The sequence below is a fragment of the Neolamprologus multifasciatus genome, chromosome 20 (assembly GCF_963576455.1).
Source record: "Neolamprologus multifasciatus chromosome 20, fNeoMul1.2, whole genome shotgun sequence".
In the NCBI taxonomy this organism is placed as follows: domain Eukaryota; kingdom Metazoa; phylum Chordata; class Actinopteri; order Cichliformes; family Cichlidae; genus Neolamprologus; species Neolamprologus multifasciatus.
The window spans coordinates 17,821,901-17,846,412 of NC_140458.1; the positions used below are offsets into that span (position 1 = coordinate 17,821,901).

A 24,512-nucleotide genomic window follows, 5' to 3' on the forward strand; every position below is an offset into this window, starting at 1 on the left:
GAAAATAGGACAGAATGTTAAATATTCTGGCAGACAAAACAGGGAAGCAGACATGGAGATGCACTGAGAGTGAGGTGTAGAAACAAAAACAAGAGAGAGAGAGAGAGAGATGCTGTAATCCTCAGAGTTTAAACCCGAGCTGCTGAGCAAAGCTGCCTCAGAGTGAAGTATGGGAGATGAAATGCTGCTGTCATCCTCCGCTCTGATAACAGATGGAGCATCCTCAGCTGTGAGCAGCAGTACCCAGCAGGATGACTGCTTCTCTTGTCCTCTGCCTCCTCCTTCTGCTTCACATTTTCAGTCTTACAACGGGTAAGTACATAGGGGTGTGCTTTGTGATTCCTTGTTTATTATATTGATTTTGCCTTTGTGTGGTCTTTTCAGTAGTCAAAAAAAGTCAGTTTCTAAGAGTAGTTATAAGTAGTAGTAGTAGTAGTTATAAAAGTGTTTTTTAAATCATTTGTTTCAGGGAACATGATGGTTTCACATAAACTTACTTGTGATGAAGTTAATCACCTGAAAGACAACAATGCACTTTTTATACTGGTACTCAAGAGAGTAAGTGAGTGTGTGTGTGTGTGTGTGTGTGTGTGTGCGTGTGCGTGTGCATGCGCGCATAGTGAAAGGATCATGCCAGTATTTTTACACATTTGGAACAGTAGTTTGACAGGACACATCACTACACGACAATTGTTTTGTGTTAACTCTGCAATTAATAATTTGCTTAATTAAAGTATTTATTTTCTTCCAAATCCTTAGAAATCCATCTATTTTATTCTGCTTATCCTATTTAGAGTCACGGACAGGGCTGGGTCACAGGGCATGGCTGTCTAAGGTCGATGTCAACAGTCTTGACATCGACCTTAGTCATCAAGCGTCATAGTACTCCTTGAACAAATTACTAAAAATCCCCATGCAAATAATGATGTTTTCTGTATTGTGAAATGATCTTCATGAGAACTTTAGGACAACATGCCAATGGTCAGCCCAGCCTTACTTTGGACTGTGTACACAGATGACTTTGCATATCATAAGTTATATGATACAAAAAATTTGTTATATCTATTTTTTTGTATTTTGGTTGAGGTGAATTGACTGGAAACCAGAAGTTGTCTGGAAGCTATTAAATGTTTAAAAACCTCAAAAACGTTATCAGCTTTTTAAAATTTGCAGCTATGTGAGGATTATGTAAACATAGATTTAATGTTACAAATTCAGCAGCTGCAGTCTTTCTCATGGATCTTGTTGAAATCCATTTTTATGAAAGGAAATTTGGATGTTTATTAAGCCTTTTGTTATAGCTTCAGAGTAGGAAAGCTGTCCTTTAGTAAGTTACTTAATCCTGCTCAGAGATTTTTGCCCTTAGGGATAAAAAAGCCCATTGTCTAACCATGACCCATATTGCTCAAGGTAATCTGTACTTTAAAATGATTAAATGTTAGCAGCTGCTCAAACCACAGAGTGCATGAATGCTAATCCCAAAGCAGAAGTCAGAGATTTGCGATCTATGATCTTCAAAATGTCCGTCTAGATTTAGGTTCATGAATTATTTTCTCCAGGAGAACGAGCTCCTTCACTAACGTGATGTGGAGCCCAAAGACAACATCATAGAGGTGCAATGGGAATTACACATGACAATTCCATATGAGGGGAAAAAGTAAAGAATTGATTCATGTATTTTGAAACTTACATTTAAAGAAATTATGAAACATGAATAACATAAAATAAAATGCAAAGGAATATTTGATTTCTAATTCATAGTTTAATAGAAACAATTTAGATGCTGTCATTACATCATAGGCTTTGGAGGGGTCTTGCTCATCACTTTATCTCATTTAAACTGCAGTTTAACTCATAAATCTACATTAACCCACTTTACTTGCTCCAGTTAATTTTCAGTTCAGGATTTTGAGTGGACTATTAGGGCAAATGTGTGATGCAGGAGGGGTTTAAAATGTTCTTCTGTGAAAGACTTTTGTGATTAGTTTTTCAATTTGGCATAATTCTCACAGCAGATTGAAATTATAATTATTGCTAATGCAGTTCTCAAAACAGTTGCTAAAAATACTAAAACACATATGTCAAAACACGCAAAATCAGTCAATCACTTCATCCCTGACATTACCATTTTGAGACTTAGGCACCAAATGTTTTTTTTTTTACTTTTATCAAAAAATGTTTTGATAAAAGTAAGGCCAGACAGTCCTGATCCCCAAAGATCCTCAGCAGGGATCGGCCCCATCAAACTACCAGCCAATAACCTACCTCAGCACCACATGGAAGCTCCATCATAGCAACTAAGATGAACTAGCACATGGCTCAATATCTGAGCGGGACCCAGAAAGAAATGGGCAGAAACACTGGAGGAGCAAATCACCAACTACCTGCAGACAGAGCAGTCACTTGATACTGTAAGACCAGACTGACCAACCTGTGCACTGCCTGGATTGACTACAAGAAAGCCTCATGACTCAATGCCTCACACATGGATACTAGAATGCGTAGAACTGTACAAGATGGTCCTGATTATGGCTCTACAACTGTAGAGCCTTAATCAGGAATTCAGTGCGGATGTGGCGTACAACAGCACAGCACAAGTCACCATCAAATGTGGGATCTACCAAGGAGATGCTCTGTTCCCACTGCTGTTCTGCACAGGCCTGAACCGCCTCAGTGAGATCATTGACAAGACTGGCTACAGATACCTAATATGGACTGGAGTAAACCTTATTCACCTACTCTGCATAAATGACATCAAGCTGTATTCCAGGACACTACATGTCCACCACCACTATTAATCCCTTACATTTAACCAAATTATATGCTATATTTATAAGAATAAAAAATATATAAGTAGACCCCATGCCCTTCAATGAGGCCAGGAGAGAGCCCATTTTAATAGCTACTACTTACACTTATTACCTGTTATTTCAACAGCAAGAAGTAAAAACCTGATAAGAGATGGAGATGTGTTAAAAGAAATTAAATATATATTCAACACATATTCACTTAGTCATGGTGCACTTGACCGCACTTGACCGTGTCACAATGTATCAATCAGTCAAGTATCAATCAAGGACTGATTGATACCAACCTGTTGCAGCAGATGGCCACCCCTCACGGGTTCACCAGTATCCGATATTCATTTTCAGTCTTGTCTTTTTCCAGATTCTTGGAATTTTTTTGATGATACTTTCTGATGAGAGTCGTCACAATTTTATATTTAGGAATATCAATATAGTTTCTTCTGCTTATCCAATTCAGGGTTTTCTGAAACATTACTGTGAAATTGTTCCACAATTTGTACTCTTTTTTTTATACCTAATCATGTTACTGATCTTTTGACAGTCAACCCAATTAGTTGCAAAATGTTCCTCCAGGTGTTACATTTCCAGCCTTTCTTGCCCTCTCCCAGCTTTTTTGTGATGAGTTATTGCCATCAAATCAAACTACAACTATTACTATTAATATTACTACAACTATTTTTCTTAAAATGATACACTATCACACTATCACACTTTAAACCTTTGACAGGTTTTCTATGTTCCATTGTGAATAAAAGATTGGATAATGAGGTTTGTAAATCAGTGTTGTATGATATTAAATGAATGATACTTAGATTGAAACTGCAAGACAGAAGACAACCAGTCCCAATTAAAATCTTCAACCAGTAAAATTTCATTGGTTATTAATGGAGGTCAAATGGCTTACAAGGTACATTTCCAAATAAAGGAACACAGAGAAATAATTAAATATGTCCATCACAGTGATATGGCCATGGTATTGAACAGGTCAAGGAACTGAACAGCTATTCGAGAAGATGAAAGATATTTCATACACCAGTTCTCTTTTTGTGAGGAATTTGGGCTCAGGTTAAGCAGCTAGATAACAGACGTGGTGGTTTTAAATAAAGATCTGAGCTCTGTGATGCATTATAGGATGCAGACAGCAGACTGTCTGCATCCTATAATGGGAGAATAGAGTGGCTTGTCCTAACTTTATCCCCCAGCAAACACAAGACATGGTCTATGTCTATGTCATGAACTTAGTTTTACAATTCACACACTGTCCTGGCAGGGAAGAATCATATCACTTCTCTATATCTCATTTGACTAACATTAATCTCATTACAAAATACGTTCTCTCTGGCTTTTTTGTTGTCTGTTTTGTTTAGGGTTTTATTTTTTTTGGACATTTCAGTATTGTTATTCTTATATGCGTTAATCTCTTTGCCACATTGCTTGTGTGTGTGTGTGTGCGTGTGCACGCGCGCGCGTGTGTGTGTGTGTGTGTGCGTGCGTGCGTGCGTGCGTTTGTGTGTTGGGGAGACAGAGTTTGGCAAATGGCTGGCTCTGTGGATAAAAAGCTGCAGGGAGGATTAAAAGAGAAAACATGGGGAAAAATAATCTGAGGCAGGATGACATCATGCAGCGCAGATCAGCCTCATGAAGGTGAGCCTCACTATAATGGCAGAGGACATGATGAGTGGTCTTCAGTTCAATTCAAGCTGCCCTCGAATTGAGCTGAATGTTAAATTTAAGTAAATACTATTATTATTTATTATATTATGCAGTGCTAAATCACTACAGTGATTTCCTCAATGTGCTTTATATTGAAAAGTAAAAACCCTACAATAATACAGACAAAACAGGGAAAACAAGAACAAATCAATCAGACGAGGGACAGTGGGAAAACTCTTACAGGGAAGCTTCAGCAGAAGCAGCCTGTGGGAGGCACAGCAACTGGGAAAGAGAAAGAAAATGGAAAGAGAAGCTGGGAAGAGAGTTAACAGAAGGAGAGGAAAAAAATAGAGGAGAAGAACGATAGACTGAAAATCTGCTTGATCACCTGCTGAAAAGAAAACAACACAGTAGGGAAACCACAGCAACAACCAACATAAGCATAAGCAACAGTAAATAATAAATATTCAGTGTTACTGAGCAGCATACAGTATTAATAGTGCATGATATGCTTAGATGTAGCAGCCAACCAAGATACTGTCTGTCTCTGAGTACCTGTTTGCACACCTTTGTGCACATCTGTGTTGTGAGCGTGCTTTTATTCATTAGGTTTCTCCATGTACAGTGGGGCAAAAAAGTATTTAGTCAGCCACCGATTGTGCAAGTTCCCCCACTTAAAATGATGACAGAGGTCAGTAATTTGCACCAGAGGTACACTTCAACTGTGAGAGACAGAATGTGAAAAAAAAATCCATGAATTCACATGGTAGGATTTGTAAAGAATTTATTCGTAAATCAGGGTGGAAAATAAGTATTTGGTCAATAACAAAAATACAACTCAATACTTTGTAACATAACCTTTGTTGGCAATAACAGAGGTCAAACGTTTACTATAGGTCTTTACCAGGTTTGCACACACAGTAGCTGGTATTTTGGCCCATTCCTCCATGCAGATCTTCTCAAGAGCAGTGATGTTTTGGGGCTGTCGCCGAGCAACACGGACTTTCAACTCCCGCCACAGATTTTCTATGGGGTTGAGGTCTGGAGACTGGCTAGGCCACTCCAGGACTTTCAAATGCTTCTTACGGAGCCACTCCTTTGTTGCCCGGGCGGTGTGTTTTGGATCATTGTCATGTTGGAAGACCCAGCCTCGTTTCATCTTCTCACTGATGGAAGGAGGTTTTGGCTCAAAATCTCACGATACTTGGCCCCCATTCATTCTGTCCTTAACACGGATCAGTCGTCCTGTCCCCTTGGCAGAAAAACAGCCCCATAGCATGATGTTTCCACCCCCATGCTTCACAGTAGGTATGGTGTTCTTGGGATGCAACTCAGTATTCTTCTTCCTCCAAACACGACGGGTTGAGTTTATACCAAAAAGTTCTACTTTGGTTTCATCTGACCACATGACATTCTCCCAATCCTCTGCTGTATCATCCATGTGCTCTCTGGCAAACTTCAGACGGGCCTGGACATGCACTGGCTTCAGCAGCGGAACACGTCTGGCACTGCGGGATTTGATTCCCTGCCGTTGTAGTGTGTTACTGATGGTGACCTTTGTTACTTTGGTCCCAGCTCTCTGCAGGTCATTCACCAGGTCCCCCCGTGTGGTTCTGGGAGCTTTGCTCACCGTTCTCATGATCATTTTGACCCCACGGGATGAGATCTTGCGTGGAGCCCCAGATCGAGGGAGATTATCAGTGGTCTTGTATGTCTTCCATTTTCTGATGATTGCTCCCACAGTTGATTTTTTCACACCAAGCTGCTTGCCTATTGTAGATTCACTCTTCCCAGTCTGGTGCAGGTCTACAATTCTTTTCCTGGTGTCCTTCGAAAGCTCTTTGGTCTTGGCCATGGCGGAGTTTGGAGTCTGACTGGTTGAGGCTGTGGACAGGTGTCTTTTATACAGATGATGAGGTCAAGCAGGTGCCATTCATACAGGTAACGAGTGGGGGACAGAAAAGCTTCTTACAGAAGACGTTACAGGTCTGTGAGAGCCAGGGATTTTCCTTGTTTGAGGTGACCAAATACTTATTTTCCACCCTGATTTACGAATAAATTCTTTACAAATCCTACCATGTCGATTCATGGATTCTTTTTTCACATTCTGTCTGTCACAGTTGAAGTGTACCTCTGGTGCAAATTACTGACCTCTGTCATCATTTTAAGTGGGGGAACTTGCACAATCGGTGGCTGACTAAATACTTTTTTGCCCCACTGTACATGGTCTAACTGTGGGTGTGGGGGGCCAAAGCCCTCCCCCCAGGACATGAAGCAGGCATGGCGGAGATCCGGATATATATATATATATATATATATATATATATATATATATATGACCCCCACAACATGAGAGCACAAGGAGGACCAACACAGGGGAAAATCGCACCACCCACCTAGAAAAGAGCTGGGAGGTTACCCAGTAGCCACAGGGGGCGGCTCCGTCAATCCAAGCCCACTGCAGAGGAAAAACAGCCAGGCCAACAATTAGTCAACTCCCAGACTACATAAGACAATAGACACCCAGGTTTAGTTTATCCTCCACGTCTGTCAGATCCCCCGCCCTCCACCTGCAAAGTGGAATCTTTCGGAGCAGAGACCACCTGCAAAGGATGGTAACAACCTCTTGCCAGCTAAAGAGCCTCCCCCCCAGTTCCACTGATGCACTAGAGGCCTCCTGCCCCCGGGCAGGGCCCCCGTGCATGCACCCACTCACAATCCTGTCGACACACTAACCAGGACCCAGGCCCAACCAGAACCCCAGCCTAGAGGCAGAGCACCCCCAGAACCCCAAGTCCACAAGCCTGCCCCAGACCCACCTAGGTGCAGCGCGGCTACTGGTAGATTAATATGATCTATCAGACAGTCTCTATATTGGTTAGAGTTATCATTATTTTAATTTTTCCAGTTCATGAGGACGGTCTTCTTGGCAAGCATAGGGCGGTGAGAGCCATGTGGACTGTATTCATCTCTGTAGTGACATCATCTAAGTTGACCAACAAGCAAACTGAAGTGGAGACTGGAATGTTACATTTCAGACACTTTGATAAGTCTTCACATATCCAGCACCAGAACCTCTGAACAGGTGGACAGAACCCAAGAGCTTGGACAAAACTGCAAGGTGTTTTCCCTTGACAGTGTGAGCAGTTCTTAGAAGACATAAAACCCATACTGAACATCCATTGACCTGTATACTGTACATTATGTAGTATTTTGCATTGTATTAACTGTAGACTGGGATTTCTAATCAATTTCAAGTCTAAGGAGCTTGGAAAGAAAAACATCTGGACTTCTTTAAGTTGCTTGAAGATGTTTCACCTCTCATCCGAGAAGCTTCTTCAGTTCTAGGGTCAAATGATGATCATTTGACCCTTCCAAGGGCCCAAAGGCTCACCCTGTCACTAACAGCAGTAAGCTCTACTGCTGCTGCTGTTGTGGCCAACAAGCCACAATACTCACTTAAGCAGCTACTCTCCCCACTGCATTCCACATCACAGCCCGGACAATCTCACAATGGGACCTTTCTATCACCCAAAACACATTGTAGAGCCACGGAAACACCACCCCGCATCACACAGTTCTTCCCCAGCATATATAACCTCAGAGAGGGGATTGCTGACTGGGTCCAGATGCCAAACGAGGCCAATGAACAGCAGGTGCGTCCTGGAGAGAGGGCAGATTGAAAGCAAGACAGAGGGGTGGGAGGAGCAAGAGAGGAGGAGGCAGAGAGAGAACACCACACCCACACAAGGGCAATTTCAAGAGGAGGCCCTGCTAGGGCTGTAACAAGCATTAATTAATGGCAGGACTTCTTTGAGCAGTTTTGTAGGAATGGGATCTAAAAGACACGTTGATAGTTTGGAGGAAGTAATTACTGAAGTTAACTCAGCTGCAGAGAAAGATTCTAAATGAATATCACTGGTACTTAAAGTATCTGTAGATAATGTTATGTCTGTGAGATGATTATGAGTAATTTTTTCTGTAATGGTTAAAATTTCATTTGTGAAGAAATTGATTAACTGATTGCTAGTTAACGTTAAAGGAATAGTTGGCTCAACAGAGCTCTGACTTTTTGTCAGCCTGGCTACAGTGCTGAAGAGAAACCTAGGGTTGTTCTTATTTTCTTCAGTTTTCTTCTATTTTAGTTTTACAGTGGGCAGCAAACTATTTTTCCAGCCAGGGTAAAGAATGATGTTCCAAATTAATGAGCCATTTCCTCCCTAGATTACATGTTATCTGCTTTAAGGTGCGCTCATTTAAATAAACACTTAAGTGAGCATCGAGGGAAACAGGCAAATCCTTTGTGGCTAATTATTTTTGGCTAAATTCATTATTAATATTCTGCAAAAACACTCCCCGAAATGTCTTTTCAATAAAGATGCCGTCAGTGTGAACAGCAAGCTGGGTTCTATCCGCTGGATGTTGTTATTTTTCTTTTTTCACATTGCCCTGATGGCTCTGCTTCACTCATCTATGAAAGCCAAACACTTTGAGCTTTTAGCCAGTTAAACTGCCAACATTTGATCTGAGAAATCAGCCAGGAAGCCTTCCTCCACTACTGGCGGACATACTTGATTGACTATGCTGCCTACCATTCACTTTTCCTCCTTGGAAGCACTAAAAAAGATGAGTCAAGTAAGTATCCAGATGTCATCGCTGGATAAATCCTTTTTGTCTTCCTGTTCCTTCAGACCTGCCAGCGAAGCCTCCAGTGGCAGTGGTTGTCGTCCTACAGAGGTGGCCCAAATTATAGACACCTTCACCTTCTGAGATGCACTTCTGTTAGCACCAGTTTGATCATGTTTTGGATAGCGCTGTTAGACACCAGGTCACTGGCCGTGATTTATGAAAGCATTTGTTGGCCCAACTTGGCAGAAAGTTTCTGTTTTAACAGAAACTTGGCTTCAACCTGGTGAAATGGTAAATGGCCTGCATTTGTATAGCGCTTTACACTACATTCAGTCATTCACACACTGGCAATGGCAAGCTACATTGTAACCACAGCTGCCCTGGGGCGCACTGACAGAGGCGAGGCTGCTGGACACTGGCGCCACCAGGCCCTCTGACCACCACCAGTAGGCAAACATGGGGTTAGTATCTTGCCCAAGGATATTTGGCATGCAGCCAGGAGGCAGCCTGGGATCAAACCACCGACCTTCTGATTAGTGGATGCTGGACCTGCTCTGCCACCTGAGCTACAGCCACCCACAAAGGAGTTCTTTCTTGGAATTTCTTCCCCCCCAATGTTCATTTCTCAGCTCTCCCCAGACCACTGGTAAAGGTAGAGGGCTAGCTTCTGTATTTAAATCCAATATTCACTGTCGACAACTGTTACCGGTTTTCTACCCCAGCTTTAAAGTGCAGCTTCTGGAACTGAACTCCTTCAATCGTCTACACTGTGGTGTATGGTCCACTGAAATGGGTTAAGGATTTTTGTGTTAATTTTGCTGACTTACTTGTGCTAGGATATGATCATGTTTTAATCGTTGATTATTTTAACATATATGTTTTTTCTGAGACTGGACCACTAGTAAAGGAACCTTATCAACTCTTAATTTCACTCAGTGGGTGAGTGATCCAACTCATGGAAATGGTCACACACTTGATCTGGTGCTGTCATGTACTCTGGAACTTTGTATATAAATAAATACAATTTTATTTATATAGCACTTTTCTAGACAGAATTACAAAGTGCTGCACATAAGATAACAAATGATAAAAGGGTAAAACAGACAATATAAAACAGGCAAAAAATTAACCAAAAACAGTTTTAAAAAGGTGAGTTTTGAGTTGTTTTTTTAAAAACAACTACCGAGTCCACAGTTCTTAATGTATGAGGGAGAGAGTTCCACAGTCTTGGAGTCACAGTGGCAAAAGCTCTGTCACCCTTTGTTCTCATCTTAGTCTGTTTTATAGCAAGTAAGCCCCGATCAGATGACCTCAGGGACCTGCTGTGGACATAGGGCTGTAGCAGATCGGAGATGTAGGATGGTTCCAGTCTATGCAAGGCTCTAAATGTCAAGACCAGGATCTTAAAATGTACTCTAAATTCAACAGGAAGCCAGTGTAGCTGAAATAGCAATGGTGTCACATGTGAATACTTGGAGAATTTTGTCAACAGCCTAGCTGCAGTATTTAGCACAACCTGCAGACAATCCAGAGAACCTTTGCTTAGACACATAAACAAAGAGTTACAATAGTCCAAGCGTGAGGAAATAAATGCAGGTATAGCTATCTCTGTCACGGTTTGGCACAGCAGACCGTGGGGATGTGGGGAAGGAGGACCCAGGCGCGGTGCTCTGTGTATAAACAGTGCGTTTATTTACAGTGTGTGGAAACAATAACAGTAAATCCCCGTGCTCTCCCGTGACTCCCGTGTCGTGTCTTCCCAAAAAGTCTGTGCTCCGTGTTCTCCACTCTCGTGTGTCCACACACACCCCGTGCCTGCTGCCCTCCGATGTTCCATGCTCCTCCTGAGGGGAAAATAACAGAGGCAGCCGTCAAGACACTTAATTCCAGTAGGCATACACTCACAGACTTAACTAAGCAGAAGACTAACATGGAACCTCATGGAATGATCCCGCGTCGGTGGGAGCTCCAAGACTCTCCTAAGTAGCTCCCCCGACGAGCCCTGATCAGCGGCAGGTGTGTAGCTTCGGGTGTGGCCAGTCCCCTAGCAGGGCCACACCCACCAGGCCTGAAGGCACCTGTAAACCAGTGTACACACACACACACACACACATCTACAAGCATGGAAAAGAGCAGCAGCAACACCAAAAATACATATAATATCACCAGTCCATGACTGCCCAGGGATCCTGGGTTGCTCAGACCCAGGACCCTGACAATCTCCAGTTCAGGGCGAGATAAAATAGGGCTGAACTTAGCCACATTTCTTAAATGATAAAAACAAGACCGAACCAGAGATTTCACATGCCCATCCGATGTGAGAGTCTAGTCAAAAGTGACACCTAAAAGTGAGACCTGATAGAGGATTTATACATTAACATACACAGAAAGAGGACCAAGGGCTTTCACTATCTGGGATGCAAATCTGTCCGGAGCACATATGAGGACTTCAGTTTTCCCATCGTTGAGTTGGAGGAAATTTGCAGCCATCTAACGTTTGATGGAACCTAAGCAGTCATTTAGAAGCTGAAGCTTAGATAAATCCTGGGGCTTAAAAGAAATGTACAACTGAATATCATCAGCATAACAGTGATAAGAAATGTCCTCAAAAGAGCCCATTATATGCTGGAGGGGGAGAAGATATATTAAGAACAATAAAGGCCCCAAAACCAAACCCTGAGGGACACCACAAGTAAGGGAGGTAGAGGATGACCTAAAATCAGAGACCACCACAGAAAAAGATTGGTTATGTAGATTAGAGATGGACCGATCCGATATTACATATCGGTATCGGTCTGATACTGACGTAAATTACTCAGAGAGAAATAAAAAATGTAATCCGATCCATTAAATATCAAAAAAGCACCTCACAAAACTTGCGACATGGCGTAACTCGGCTCATAACCGTAGCACGTAGGAGCAGTATGCATCATGTGATAGAGCGGCTGTGTGTATTTGTAGCCTCGCTACCAAACCAGCATTTCATCTCCGAGGAAGCTATCCCAGAGAGAAGTAAAGCAAGTGTGTAAGTTCATCTCTGAATGTTTGTAAAGCATTCCATCGTTAAGTTTAATAAAAAAATAATAATATGGAGCGACTGCCTCTTCTCTCCCCCTCCCTCTCCTGCTGCTACTTCAATCAAGAAACTGATCAATGATCAGCTGATCGGCTTTTCTGTCCGTCTGTCCGTCTCTCTTGTTTGTTTTTGGCCCACTTTGCACCAGAAAGAGGAAACCAGCGGCTGAATAACAGCAGCACATTTAACCTCAATAAGCTGTTGTTAGAATTTATTTAATATTACTTTCTACACCAGGATCCTTTTCTAAGCAGCTGACGGCTGGTAACTGTGCAGGGGCGGATCTAGCCAAGTTTAGCCAGGGGGGCCGATAGGGCATTAACAGGGAAAAGGGGGGCACAAAGACATACTTTTCTTTCTTATTCTCATTTAAAATGTCTAGCTTTGAATAAATAATTATCTGAATCTTACACCCAAAGTTTTAATCTGATGTAAAATATATAGAAGTCCATTACTGTATATAGTAACTGTTAAGTCTAATATACCCTAGTAAGCTATACTACTTTTTCCTTTGGGAAGATACCATCTGTGCAGTCTGCAATTCTGTTGAAGAAAGATGTTGAATCTCTTTAATTATTCTTGAAAAATAATTTATTTCTGTGCATTTTTTTTCCAACCTGCATCAAATTAAAGTTGATTACGTCGATTAAGAATCATGAGGTGGAGGGTGGGGGGTTCCCTATTTTTTTTTTTGCTTGCTATTAGTTAGGTTGTTTAATATTTATGCTAAGTACTCTTTAAAATACCAGAATAGGGAGGATGGAGTAGGTTTAAGTTTGTTAGATTGATCAGTATTGCTGAACTATGAAATATTTTGGGTGCAGTGTATTTTTTACATACAGGTATAACAGAATAGCTTAAGTGTTGTTGTTTATTTAAACTTGACTATGAACTTATACAAAATGCAGCAAGATATTTAAAAAAAAACAGTGTTATTGATTAAAAAACACACTATATCAGATTCATATCGGTATCGGCAGATATCCAAATTTATGATATTGGTATCGGTATCGGAGTGAATGAATAGTGGCATTGTAAAGCGCTTTGGGTGCCTTGAAAAGCGCTATATAAATCCAATCCATTATTATAAGTAGGACCAAACATTTTCCTGCATCATTACTCATCAAAATGTCACTTAAGACCATAAGAAGGGCTGTTTCTGTGGAGTGAGCTCTGAGAAAGCCGGACTGAAACTTATCGCAAATGTTATCTTTGTCCAGATCCGCTATAAGTTGCTTAGCCACAACCTTTTCTAGAAACTTAGCAATTAACGGTAATTTAGAGATAGGTCTGTAGCTGCTCCAAAGAGAGGGGGTCTAACTGAGGTTCTTTTAAAAGTGAGAGAATAGCAGCATTTTTAAAATAAACCAGAACTATACCAGACGCCGGTGAAGGGTTGATTAGAGTGAGCACAGATGGACCAATAACCTGGAAGACATTTTTCATAATGATGCAGGTACAATGCCAAGTGGACAAGAGGATGCTTTCACTGAATTCACTAATTTTGCCAGCTCAGGTAGTGAAACAGGAGAGAAAATATCCAAAATGACAGGGCGTGATGAGGTGGAGATAGATATAACAGGTGCTGAATGAGAAAAGTTCATTCTTACATTCTTCATCTTTGCAAGCAGAAAAGAAAGAAAACGGGGCCGCGGGAAGAGCAGGAGTAACAAAGCTACTAATGGTGTTAAATAGCACCTTAGGATTCCTCTGCTCTTTGCAACCAAGTGTAAGAAATAGGCAGCCCTCGCATCTCTGATAGCATTATTAAAAGAAGCTAAGAGGTCCTTTAGGTAGAGGAGATGAACATTTAGGTGAGTTTTCCTCCACCTGCGCTCCACTTTACGACAATCACATTTTAGACGAACACTGTATTACTGAAGTCAAATCATGTGGAAAAAGTTTAAGCAACTTCAGACCATTTTGGATGTTGATTGTGTTTGTGAAGTGTTCCAGTCTGGTTTTAAATCCCGTGACAGTACTGAGAGTTTTTAATTATCTTTTAACTGTTGACTCAGAATGTTCTGCTGTTTTAGTTCTTATAGATTTAGCCGCTGCCTTTGACATGGTCCATCACAACAAGTTGGTCGGAAAGACACCATTTTATGGTAATTTAAATAATATTTGTGAAAGAGGTCTTTTTCTGTTGCCAGTAGTGAATATTCTTCTTGTTCTGCCCTGTGTGGTATACCACAGGGGCCTGTTTTGGGTTCTGCTCTGTTCTCATTATACATGCTACCTTTGGGATTCATTATCAAGAAATATAATATTTCCTTAAACTTTTGTGTTGATGACATCCCAGTTTACTTCCCATTGAAATTGGATGTCTCTGTCCCACTGCAGCCTCTTGTTGTCAAAGACTGGTTAACACTCACTTTTCGTATTTATTTTATTATCACCTCTTGATGGGACTGCTGCAATTTTCCCTATTTGTGTTGCTGTGTTCCTCTCATAGTCCATGAGTTTGAATAATTCACTACTCAGTCTTTGTTCACCTCATTTTAGACAATTCATGATCAACCACACAATCTGGAGAGGTCCAGATTTATTGTAAATATCAGAATTATCTAGAAATTAAATGTTGCATTTGAGATTTTAGCATAAACCTTTTAGCATAAACCTGAGCATGATATAAACAAACTGATTAAAACTGTTTTATATCCATCTACAGAAAAATCAGCAGCCTGGTAACATTGTGAGAGAAAACTGTACATGAAATGTTAGATTTTTAAAAATACAGCAGTAAAAGGTTTTACAGAAGTGTAATTTGTTCTTTTCAGAGTCCACGTCATTATCAACAGCTACATTCACCCTGAGGAAAAATGAGTGAGGGAGACCATCGAGACTAAGCTAGGTCTGTATTGGGTCCAGCGGTTTGTAGAAACTTCCTCTCTGTCTTTTATCACAGCTGTCCTGTACCAGATGTTATGTTGACAAACTGAGGGAGATATCATTTTCATGACAGGACAGAAAAAGCAGGACTCAAAATCTTCACCAGCAGCTAGGCCCTTAGGCTTGCCCCAAAGCCCAGCACTTTATGGACAGTATGACAGCAATCTTGCTTTGTGTAATGTTAGAAGTACTGCTCAGATGCTCTGCTGTTGCCTCAGGGTGCTTTATATTCTAAGGTAAAGACCCTGCAATAATAGAAAGAAGATAGAGAAAACCCCAATAATCACATGATCCTTTATGAGTAAGTGCTTTGAAGGAAAGGAAAAGGAAGGAAAGGAAAGGAAAGGAAGTCTTCAAAGTAGAGAGGGTATCTGTCTCCCCAATCCAAACTTGAAGCTGGTTCCACAGAAAAGGCTCTTCTACTTTTAAACACTCTAGGAACAACAAGTAAGCCTCTCTTTCTAGTCCCTGTCAGTACTCTTGCTGCAGCATTTTGGATTAACTGAAGGCTTTTCAGGGAGTTTTTTAGGAATTACAGTAGTCCAGCCTATTAATAGTAATAAATGCATGAACTAGTTTTTCAGCATCATTTTACAGCATAACTAATGATGAATAATGCAGAGTCGTGTACGAACACACAGTGAATAAAAAAGGTGAGTGAAGAAGAAATAGTCAGCACATCATGGGAAGCCCCCAGCAGCCAAAGCTTGTTGCAGCATAACTAAGAGAGGATGTTACACTATTAACAAAACAACTTTGATGGGAGTAGAGTTTAGGTAACTGCTCTGCACTGTGTTGGCTACAGCACTTTCATAGACTGTAACTAAGTTCAAGTATATGATACAGAGCATGCCTATTATTTAACATTAAGTGCTGGGAGGTGAAAGTTTATGGATGTACAACAACTGCAGGTATCTTTGTGTATCTGTCTGTCGAACTCTTGTTAACCACAGTCTGTGATAAGAAAATTTAAATCACCAGCTTTACTGACTAGGTGATTTAAAAAATACAAAGCCAAAGTGAGTCACGTGATTATTTGATCTAGGATTTTAACCAGTTTATTTTTAAAGCAGTCAAAATCAGCAGCTTTCAGGTTTCCATCTTTTGTATTTTTGATCATTTTTTTCATGTAGGGAGGTTTATTTCTCCAAATAAAAAACTGAAGTTTGTTGCATTTATTAATTTTATAAATGTATTTAATTGCATTTGTGCATTGGACAGATACAGCTTGGTAAACTTATTTTTGTCAGGTTAATTCTGCCCAATATTGCCTAACATGAATGTCTTCAAAGCCAGAAGTTTAATTTTTTTGGAATTTGATGTTTATACCAGTGTTGCCAACTCCTCAGTAAGGAAAATCGCTATTGGCTGTCCTAAAAGTCGCTAGAAGTTTCTAAATGATGTCATCACCTAATTTGCATAATTGGTCATGCTAATGTAATTGTAATCTATGTTGTTGGAGAGAGAAATAACATCGTGGAAGAGACATAAAGTGAGTAAAAAACGTCCTAAATGCATTTAGAATTTATTTAGAACTACAAATTAAATTTATTTTAGCAATTATTGTTTTTTTAATGTCACAATTCCAACCCTGCTCCTTTACCCGGGCTTGGACCGGCAAAAGTGACCCGAAATAGGCACTCTGGTGGAGTTACTTTGTGTGTGTGTGTTTATAAGTAGTTTTAAACCTTGTGATCCACAAAACAGCATAAAAGTAAAAGAATAAAAGAAGAACTGACTGCGTTACAGCACCCGCTGCTTGTTGAGAGTAAAAGCGATATGCGCTTTCACGTCTTTTTTTTAGCGACTTTTTGTAGAAAAAAAGTCGCTAGGGGGTCTGAAAACTCGCTAAATATAGCGACAAAGTTGCTAAGTTGGCAACACTGGTTTATACTGGTGTGCTGTCTGCAGTGTTGGGAAGGTTACTTTTAAAATGTATTCCATTACAGAATACAGAATACATGCCCCAAAATGTATTCTGTAACGTATTCCGTTACGTTACTCAATGAGAGTAACGTATTCTGAATACTTTGGATTACTTAATATATTATCATGCTGTTTACAACTACATGAATGTACTATTGCTGTGATTTATTACTGTTACTGAAGGTCCGCGGCTCCGAACCGTAGTAAAGGGACCTCTGGCTAATACGGTGGGTTCTGTGTCGGCTCGTAGCCGAAAACTAGCTTTACTTTGTTGTCTGGGTCAACTTTGCTAGCGAGAGACAGAGAGAGGCGTTGAAAGGCTGCTCCAACGGAACTTATTGTTTTTGGAGGAAAACACGAACACGGTGTACAGTCGAGTCTTAATAGCTTACTTACAACTGGGCTCGTCAGGCTCTCTTCTTGGCTGCAGTGGTTATTATTATATTTACATGCTTCCAGCTCCCGTTTTTGCTCGATGACAGCTCGAACTTTTCCTTTTTCTCCCTCCCTCGCTCACAGACACATAACGGGTATGGCAGTCCATTCTCCCTGCAGCACGGACTACACTGCCTATGATGCTACATTCTTTAGAGCTATACCTGTAGCATTCTGCCTATTAGCTTAGCACAACAACAACAGGCGCTCTCTCACCCAGGAAACACGCAGAGAGAGAGCGTAACCCTGTAACCATGGCAACCGTAACACTGCCACCTGGAACAACAGAAGGTAGCTTTCAAACAAAACCCAAACAGTCCTGACGCGACAATATGAAACAGGGAAGTACCGCCGTGTAATCCATTTATTTCAACAAAGTAACTGTATTCTAAGTACCACCTTTTTAAACGGTAACTGTAACGGAATACAGTTACTCATATTTTGTATTTTAAATACGTAACGGCGGTACATGTATTCCGTTACTCCCCAACACTGGCTGTCTGCAAATGATATAATCTGTACCCAATACCTGTAGTTCCTTAATGTCATTGCATTTTTAACATGAATAACATTTCACTGATCAGTATGAATAAATATGGTGAAATAGGACACCCTTGAGGGACTGCTAAAAGTTGGGTATGGTACCATTGGCTAAAATGACAGAACTGCTGTCATATTCTGATACAAACAACAAACTTCTCCCAAAGTCAAAAACCAGCAGACTAAAAAACTCCTTTGTCCCACACGCCATCAGACTGTTTAACTCCTCACTGGAAGGGAGAGGGAGTGGAGACAGGAGGACAAGGGAGGGTGGGAACAACTGAGCTGCAGTGCTTTTTTACACTGTGCAATATTTGTTTTTTTCTTATATTCGACTGTGCAATAATCATTGTGCAATATACTCACTCAAATGTGCATTCCTATTTATCCATATTATATATTCTGTATTAATATATGTGTATATGTGTATATATGGTATATTTATGCTTATGTCCTTACTCTCATTCCCCTTATTGTATCTGTAACATGCAACTTCTGTCAGTGCTGTGCTACTGGAAACCGAATTTCCCGGAGGAACCCACCCGAGGAATTAATAACGTTTCATCTAATCTAATCTAATCTAATCTAATCTAATCTAATCTAATCATCTAATGTAAACAAATTACGCTTCTGAATCCAACTTGAAAACCACAGTGGACGTGCAGACCGAGCAGGACCCGATGGCGGCATGGCAGCCGCAGGAGATGAGGCAGGATCAGACCAGGACCAGGCAACAGAACTGGCCCGGACGGCAGCTTGGCAGCCGCAAACGATTGTGCAGGTGGTGGCGTTGCAGGCAATGGCAGGAAACCGTAGGTGGTGGTGCTGCAGGCTGGATGGACTCCCTGGAGCCTCCAGCAGGCGCGGAGTCCTCTGGCCACAACGAAGCTGGCTGGAGCTGTGCAGGGCACTGGCTCTGTCCAGGCAGTGACAGCAGGGTGCAGTCCTCAGCTGGCCGAATGAGCTCACTCGAGTTTCCAGCAGAGGACTGAGGCAGCTGAGTTAACTCACCCATGCTCTCAGCAGAGAGTGATTGCTGAGACGGCCCAGTAGAGCTCCGAGGTGAAACAGGTTGCGCTGTCTCCAGGGGTCCAGAGTAAGCTGATTCAACACACGAATGACCTGAGGATAAAAACTCCTCTTGAGCCTCTCTGTTTTTGTTCAGATGGTGTGGAACCTTCTGCCTAATTTCAGAAGCTGGAACAGTTCATTGCTGGGATGGGACAGGTCCTTCAAAATCTGAGTTGCTCTAGTCCAGTATCTCCTGACGTAAATGTCCTGAAGGGAAGGGAGAGCTGTCCTGCAGCAGCGTTCTGCCATACAGATCACTCTCTGAAGAGCTTTTTTATCCTTGACACAGCTGTTTCCATACAAGGATGTGATGTTCTGTGTGAGGATGCTCTCCACAGCGCCTGTATAGAAAGTCCTGAGGATCACTGGAGAGACCCTGAACTTCCTCAGTTGTCAGAGGTAATACAGGCGCTGCCTAGCCTTTTTGGTCTGGACCTGAATGTGGGCAGACCATGTCAGGTCTGAGGAGATGTGGACACCGAGATACTGAGGACTGCACACTCTCCACTGGAGCTCCATTAATGATAATGGGCTTGTAGTCTCTGTGCTGACTCCTTCTGAAGTCCACCACCCCCTCCTTGGTCTTGCCAACGCTCAGCTGGAGGTGGTTGTCCTGGCACTTCGATGCAAGATTCTTCACTTCATCCATGTAGGCCGCCTCATCGTTGTTGGAGATGGCGTCCAACACCACTGTGTCGTCAGCGAACTTCACAATGGTATTGGAGCCTTGGGTGACCACACAGTCTGAAGTGTAGAGGGAGTAGAGAGGAGAGGACACACTCCTGTGGCACTCCCGTGCTGATGTTGATGCTGTTGGAGATGCAGCTACCCACCCTCACCACCTGAGTACCGCCAGTGAGGAAGTCCAACACCCATGTCAGTGCAACTGGCCGGTAGTAATTCAGGCATGAGGGCTGCTTGTTCTTGGGGACAGGGATGATGGTAGAGCTCTTGAAGCATGTGGGGACCACAGACTTAGCCAGGGACATGTTGAAAATTTAAGTGAACACACCTGCTAGCTGGTTAGCACAGCACTGCAGCAAAGGGTCGGTGATGCCGTCTGGCCCCGCCGCTTACCTTGTGCTCAGAGCTGAGGAGCCTGAGCTGGCGACAGAACTGGTGACAACACTGGGAACTGAGCTGGTGACCAAAGTGATGGTTGTGGTGGGAGTGGAGCGGGTAGTGGAGTAGATGACTGAGCTGACGGCTGGGCAGCTGACAATAGTAGTGGTGGTTGTAGTGGAAGTTGAGTGGGCTCACCGTCTTTCAAACTCTGTTTAGTCACAGGACGGGCAGTCTTTAATATTCCAGTCACAGGTTAAATACGGAAACTAAGAACTAAACAACAATCCTGAACACGAGGCGACAGCGAGAACATGAAGAAGGATAATCAGGGAGAACTGTCAGAGGAACACAGACGGACCAGTAAAAATCAGGAGAAAACACAGGGCTTATATACACACAGGAGCAATCAGGGAATGAGAAACAGGAGGGAGACACAGCTGGGGTTAATTATACATAACGAGACAAGGGGAAGCAAAACTAGACTCACTGCACGTAGGACTGGGAGTATCAAAATAAAACAGGAAACAAGACACAATTCACAAATATGTGGACAACAAATAGCATGAGAACAAAACAAACAAGAGAACAAAACAAACAACAAATGAATAACCAATAATCAGGAAATAGAAGTCAAACATAAAACACTGGAAAACACCCAGGACCATGACAAAAAACATCCGAGTTTTTTTCAAACCGCAATCAAGGTCTGAACAGAACTTGAAACTCAGCCTTAAGGCTGATGGACAGTTCTCTGTACAGCACTGCCAAAGCCAACATGAGGAAGCATGTCAAGGAAGGTAGTGTGCTTCTTGGCAGTTGACTACCCCCACCAGGTGTGGAGAGACATCCAAGCCCTCTCCAACATCAAAGGCCAGAGCCACCCAGCCCCTGACAGCAGCCTCACACTTGGAGAGGAGCTTAACACCTTCTTTGCCCAGTTTGAGACAACCCCTCTCCCACACCCCTGCCCTCCTTCTCTCCCGCACCAGGAACACACCCCTGTCCCTCCAGGAACATGAGGTTAAGAGGAGACTGAGAGTGGTGAACCCCAGGAGAGCTGCTGGCCCAGACAGCATCCCAGGGGCTGCGAGGACCAACTGGTAGGGGATCATCACCAGGCTGTTCAACCTCTCTCTGACTTATGTCAGGTGGGAATGGTGTCATTCCCATCCCCACAAACCTGGAATAGACAGCCTTAATGACTACAGACCTATAACCCTCTCATCTGTAGTCATGAAGTGTTTTGAACAGATAGTGTCTTCGCACCTTAGAGACTGAATACGGCCCTGTCCTGACTCCTACCATTTTGCTTACAAATCAAATCAAAATCAGAATCAAAGTACTTTATTGTGATCCCAAGGGGAAATTATGTATTGGGGATATGAATTGGGAGGAGACCTTCACCATCACACTTCAGAGAGCACTGAGCCATCTGGAGAACAGTAAGAGTTATGTGAGGATGCTCTTTGTGGACTATAGCTCAGCATTCAACACTATAATCCCAGACATCCTTACCACCAAAGTGGTCCACCTTCAGATGTCAAGTATGCCGATGACACCACCATAAGCTGCTGCTGGCCTTCTACTGTGAGGAGTGGTAGAAGTGGAGCAGCTCTCCTACTGCCTTGGTATTTGAAATGCAGAGGCCACGACTGACAACAGGAAGGCTGCACAAAGGGTAAATAACACTGCCCAAAAAATCATTGGCTGCCCTCTGCCATCCCTGGAGGCCATCACCAGCACCTCCTGTTTCAGGAAAACTAGGGCCATCACAGGTAACCCCTTGCATACTGCCCACTACCTGTTTGACCTGTTTGGCCTGGTTCTCCTGGAATTTCTTGCTGTTAAAAGCGAGTTTTTTCTTCCCACTGTCGTTAATTTTATCTTGTGCTTTTGTTTTATTGTCCTTCATTGTGTCATTGTTCTATTATGTGTTTTATCCTTTTGTACAGTGTCCTTGGGTGTCTTGAAAGGCGCTTTATAAATAAAATTTATTATTATTATATGATTTTTGTGGTTTTCTCTTCTTTCTCTTTCTCTTCTTTCTTCTTAATTGTACTTAATTATCTATCTGTGTACTCTTTTCAATGAACTCTCACTTCTTCCAATTTTCTTTTCAGCAGAAAAGAAAAATAACCAGCTGTTCTCCACAGAACCAGCAAAGGTGTACTCTCAGTGGCAGGGGAACAATAAGAGAACAGCACCACCAAGGCTGGAGACGGAGCAATACTGGAAGAGCATATGGGAGAAGGACGCAACCCATAACGGCAATGCTCAGTGGCTAGTGGATCTGAGGGCAAACCATAGCAACCTCCCTGAACAGGGTCCAGTAACCATCACGGTGGCAGACATCCAAGCAAGGGTCTCTAGTATGAAGAGTTGGACAGCACCAGGCCCCGACATGGTTCACGCCTACTGGCTGAAGAAGCTGACTGCACTCCACGAGTGTCTGGCAGCACAAAAACCAGCTGCTAGTTGACGAGAGACACCCGGAATGGCTAACCGAAGGTCGGACAGTCCTGATCCCCAAGGACCCCAAGAAGGGACCGGTCCCACCCAACTACCGACCAGTAACCTGCCTCAGTACTACATGGAAGCTCCTGTCAGGCATCATATCGGCTAAGATGAAAAGGCACATGGGTCAATACATGAGCGGGGCACAGAAAGGGATTGGCAAGAATACCAGAGGTGCAAAACACCAGCTACTGGTAGACAGAACAGTCAGCCGAGACTGCAAGACCAGGTTGACCAACCTGTGCACTACCTGGATTGATTACAAGAAGGCCTATGACTCAATGCCCCACAGCTGGATACTGGAATGCCTAGAATTGTACAAGATCAACAGGACCCTAAGAGCCTTCATCAGGAATTCAATGGGGATGTGGCGTACAACACTAGAGGCCAACTCCAAGCCCATAGCACAAGTCACCATCAAGTGCGGGATCTACCAAGGAGATGCTCTGTCCCCACTGCTGTTCTGCATAGGCCTCAACCCCCTCAGTGAGATCATTGACAAGACTGGCTACGGATACCGACTACGGAACGGAGCAGTTGTCAGCCACTTCCTGTACATGGATGACATCAAGCTGTGTGCCAAGAGTGAACGAGACATCGATTCACTGATCCACACTACGCAATGACATCAGGATGTCATTCGGGCTGGAGAAGTGTAGTCAGATGATAACAAAGAGAGGGAAGGTAGTCAGAACTGAGGGGATCGAGCTAACAGAAGGCAACATTGCAGACATAGAGGACAGTTACAAGTACTTGGGGTTCCTGCAGGCGAATGGGAACCATGAAGAGGCAGCTAGGAAAGCTGCAACCACCAAGTACCTGCAGAGGGTCAGGCAAGTCCTGAGGAGTCAGCTGAACGGTAAGAACAAGATCTGGGCTATCAACACCTACGCCCTGCCCGTGATCAGGTAAATGGTAAATGGTAAATGGACTGGTTCTTATATAGCGCTTTTCTACTCTTTCTGAGCACTCAAAGCGCTGTACACAACTTGTACATTCACCCATTCACACCCATTCGCACAAGCACATTTTTCTAAGTGCTTTTCTAACTAACATTCACACACACATTCATACTCCGATGGATGCATCGGAGGGCAATTTGGGGTTAGTATCTTGCCCAAGGATATTTGACATGCAAACTGGGGAAGCCAGGGATCGAACCACCAACCTTCCGATCAGTAGATGACCTGCTCTACCACCTGAGCTACAGCCACCCAAGTAGGTACCAGGTACCCAGCTGGTATAATAAGTTGGCCAAAGGAGGAGATAGAAGCCACTGACATAAAGACAAGAAAGCTCCTTACCATGCATGGAGGGTTTCACCCCAAGTCCAGCACCCTGAGGCTGTACGCTAAGCGGAAGGAAGGGGGCCGGGGACTGGTGAGTGTCAGCACCACAGTCCAAGATGAGACAACAAACATCCAAGAATACATCGCAAAGATGGCCCCAACTGACCGAGTGCTCAGTTAATACCTCAGGCAGCAGAAACTCAAGAAAGAGGAGGGAGACGAGGAACCATCATGGAAGGACAGGCCCCTGCACGGTATGTATCACCGGCAGATAGAGGAGGTGGCTGATATCCAGAAATTCTACCAGTGGCTGGACAAAGCTGGACTGAAAGACAGCACAGAGGCACTAATCATGGCAGCACAACAACAAGCTTTGAGTACAAGATCCATAGAGGCTGGGGTCTATCACACCAGGCAAAACCCCAGGTGCAGGCTGTGTAAAGATGCCCCTGAGACAATCCAGCACACAACAGCAGGGTGCAAGATGCTAGCAGGCAGGGCCTACATGGAACGCCATAACCAAGTGGCCGGCTTAGTATACAGAAACATCTGTGCCGAATATGGCCTGGAAGTCCCGAGGTCAAAATGGGAGACGCCCCCAAGGGTGGTGGACAA

At 43.0% G+C, this 24,512-nt stretch overlaps 1 protein-coding gene across 6 annotated transcripts in view; it reads left to right on the plus strand.

Annotated features, from left to right (window-relative positions):
• Positions 1–24,512, plus strand: part of LOC146494767 (immunoglobulin superfamily member 21-like) — a 45,917-nt gene continuing 21,405 nt past the window's right edge. For 2 of the 6 annotated variants that reach the window (XM_085145205.1, XM_085145207.1), the window contains exons 1-2: positions 13,373–14,273; positions 14,946–15,019. Coding sequence is in view for 1 of the 6 variants with exons in the window: in XM_085145203.1 (XP_085001329.1) it covers positions 252–312 (61 nt within the window). In the remaining 5 variants the exon portion in view is untranslated. Of the gene's footprint in view, positions 313–13,372; positions 14,274–14,945; positions 15,020–24,512 lie in introns of those variants that run through there. The other 4 variants (XM_085145206.1, XM_085145204.1, XM_085145208.1 and 1 more) reach the window with 4 other exon arrangements.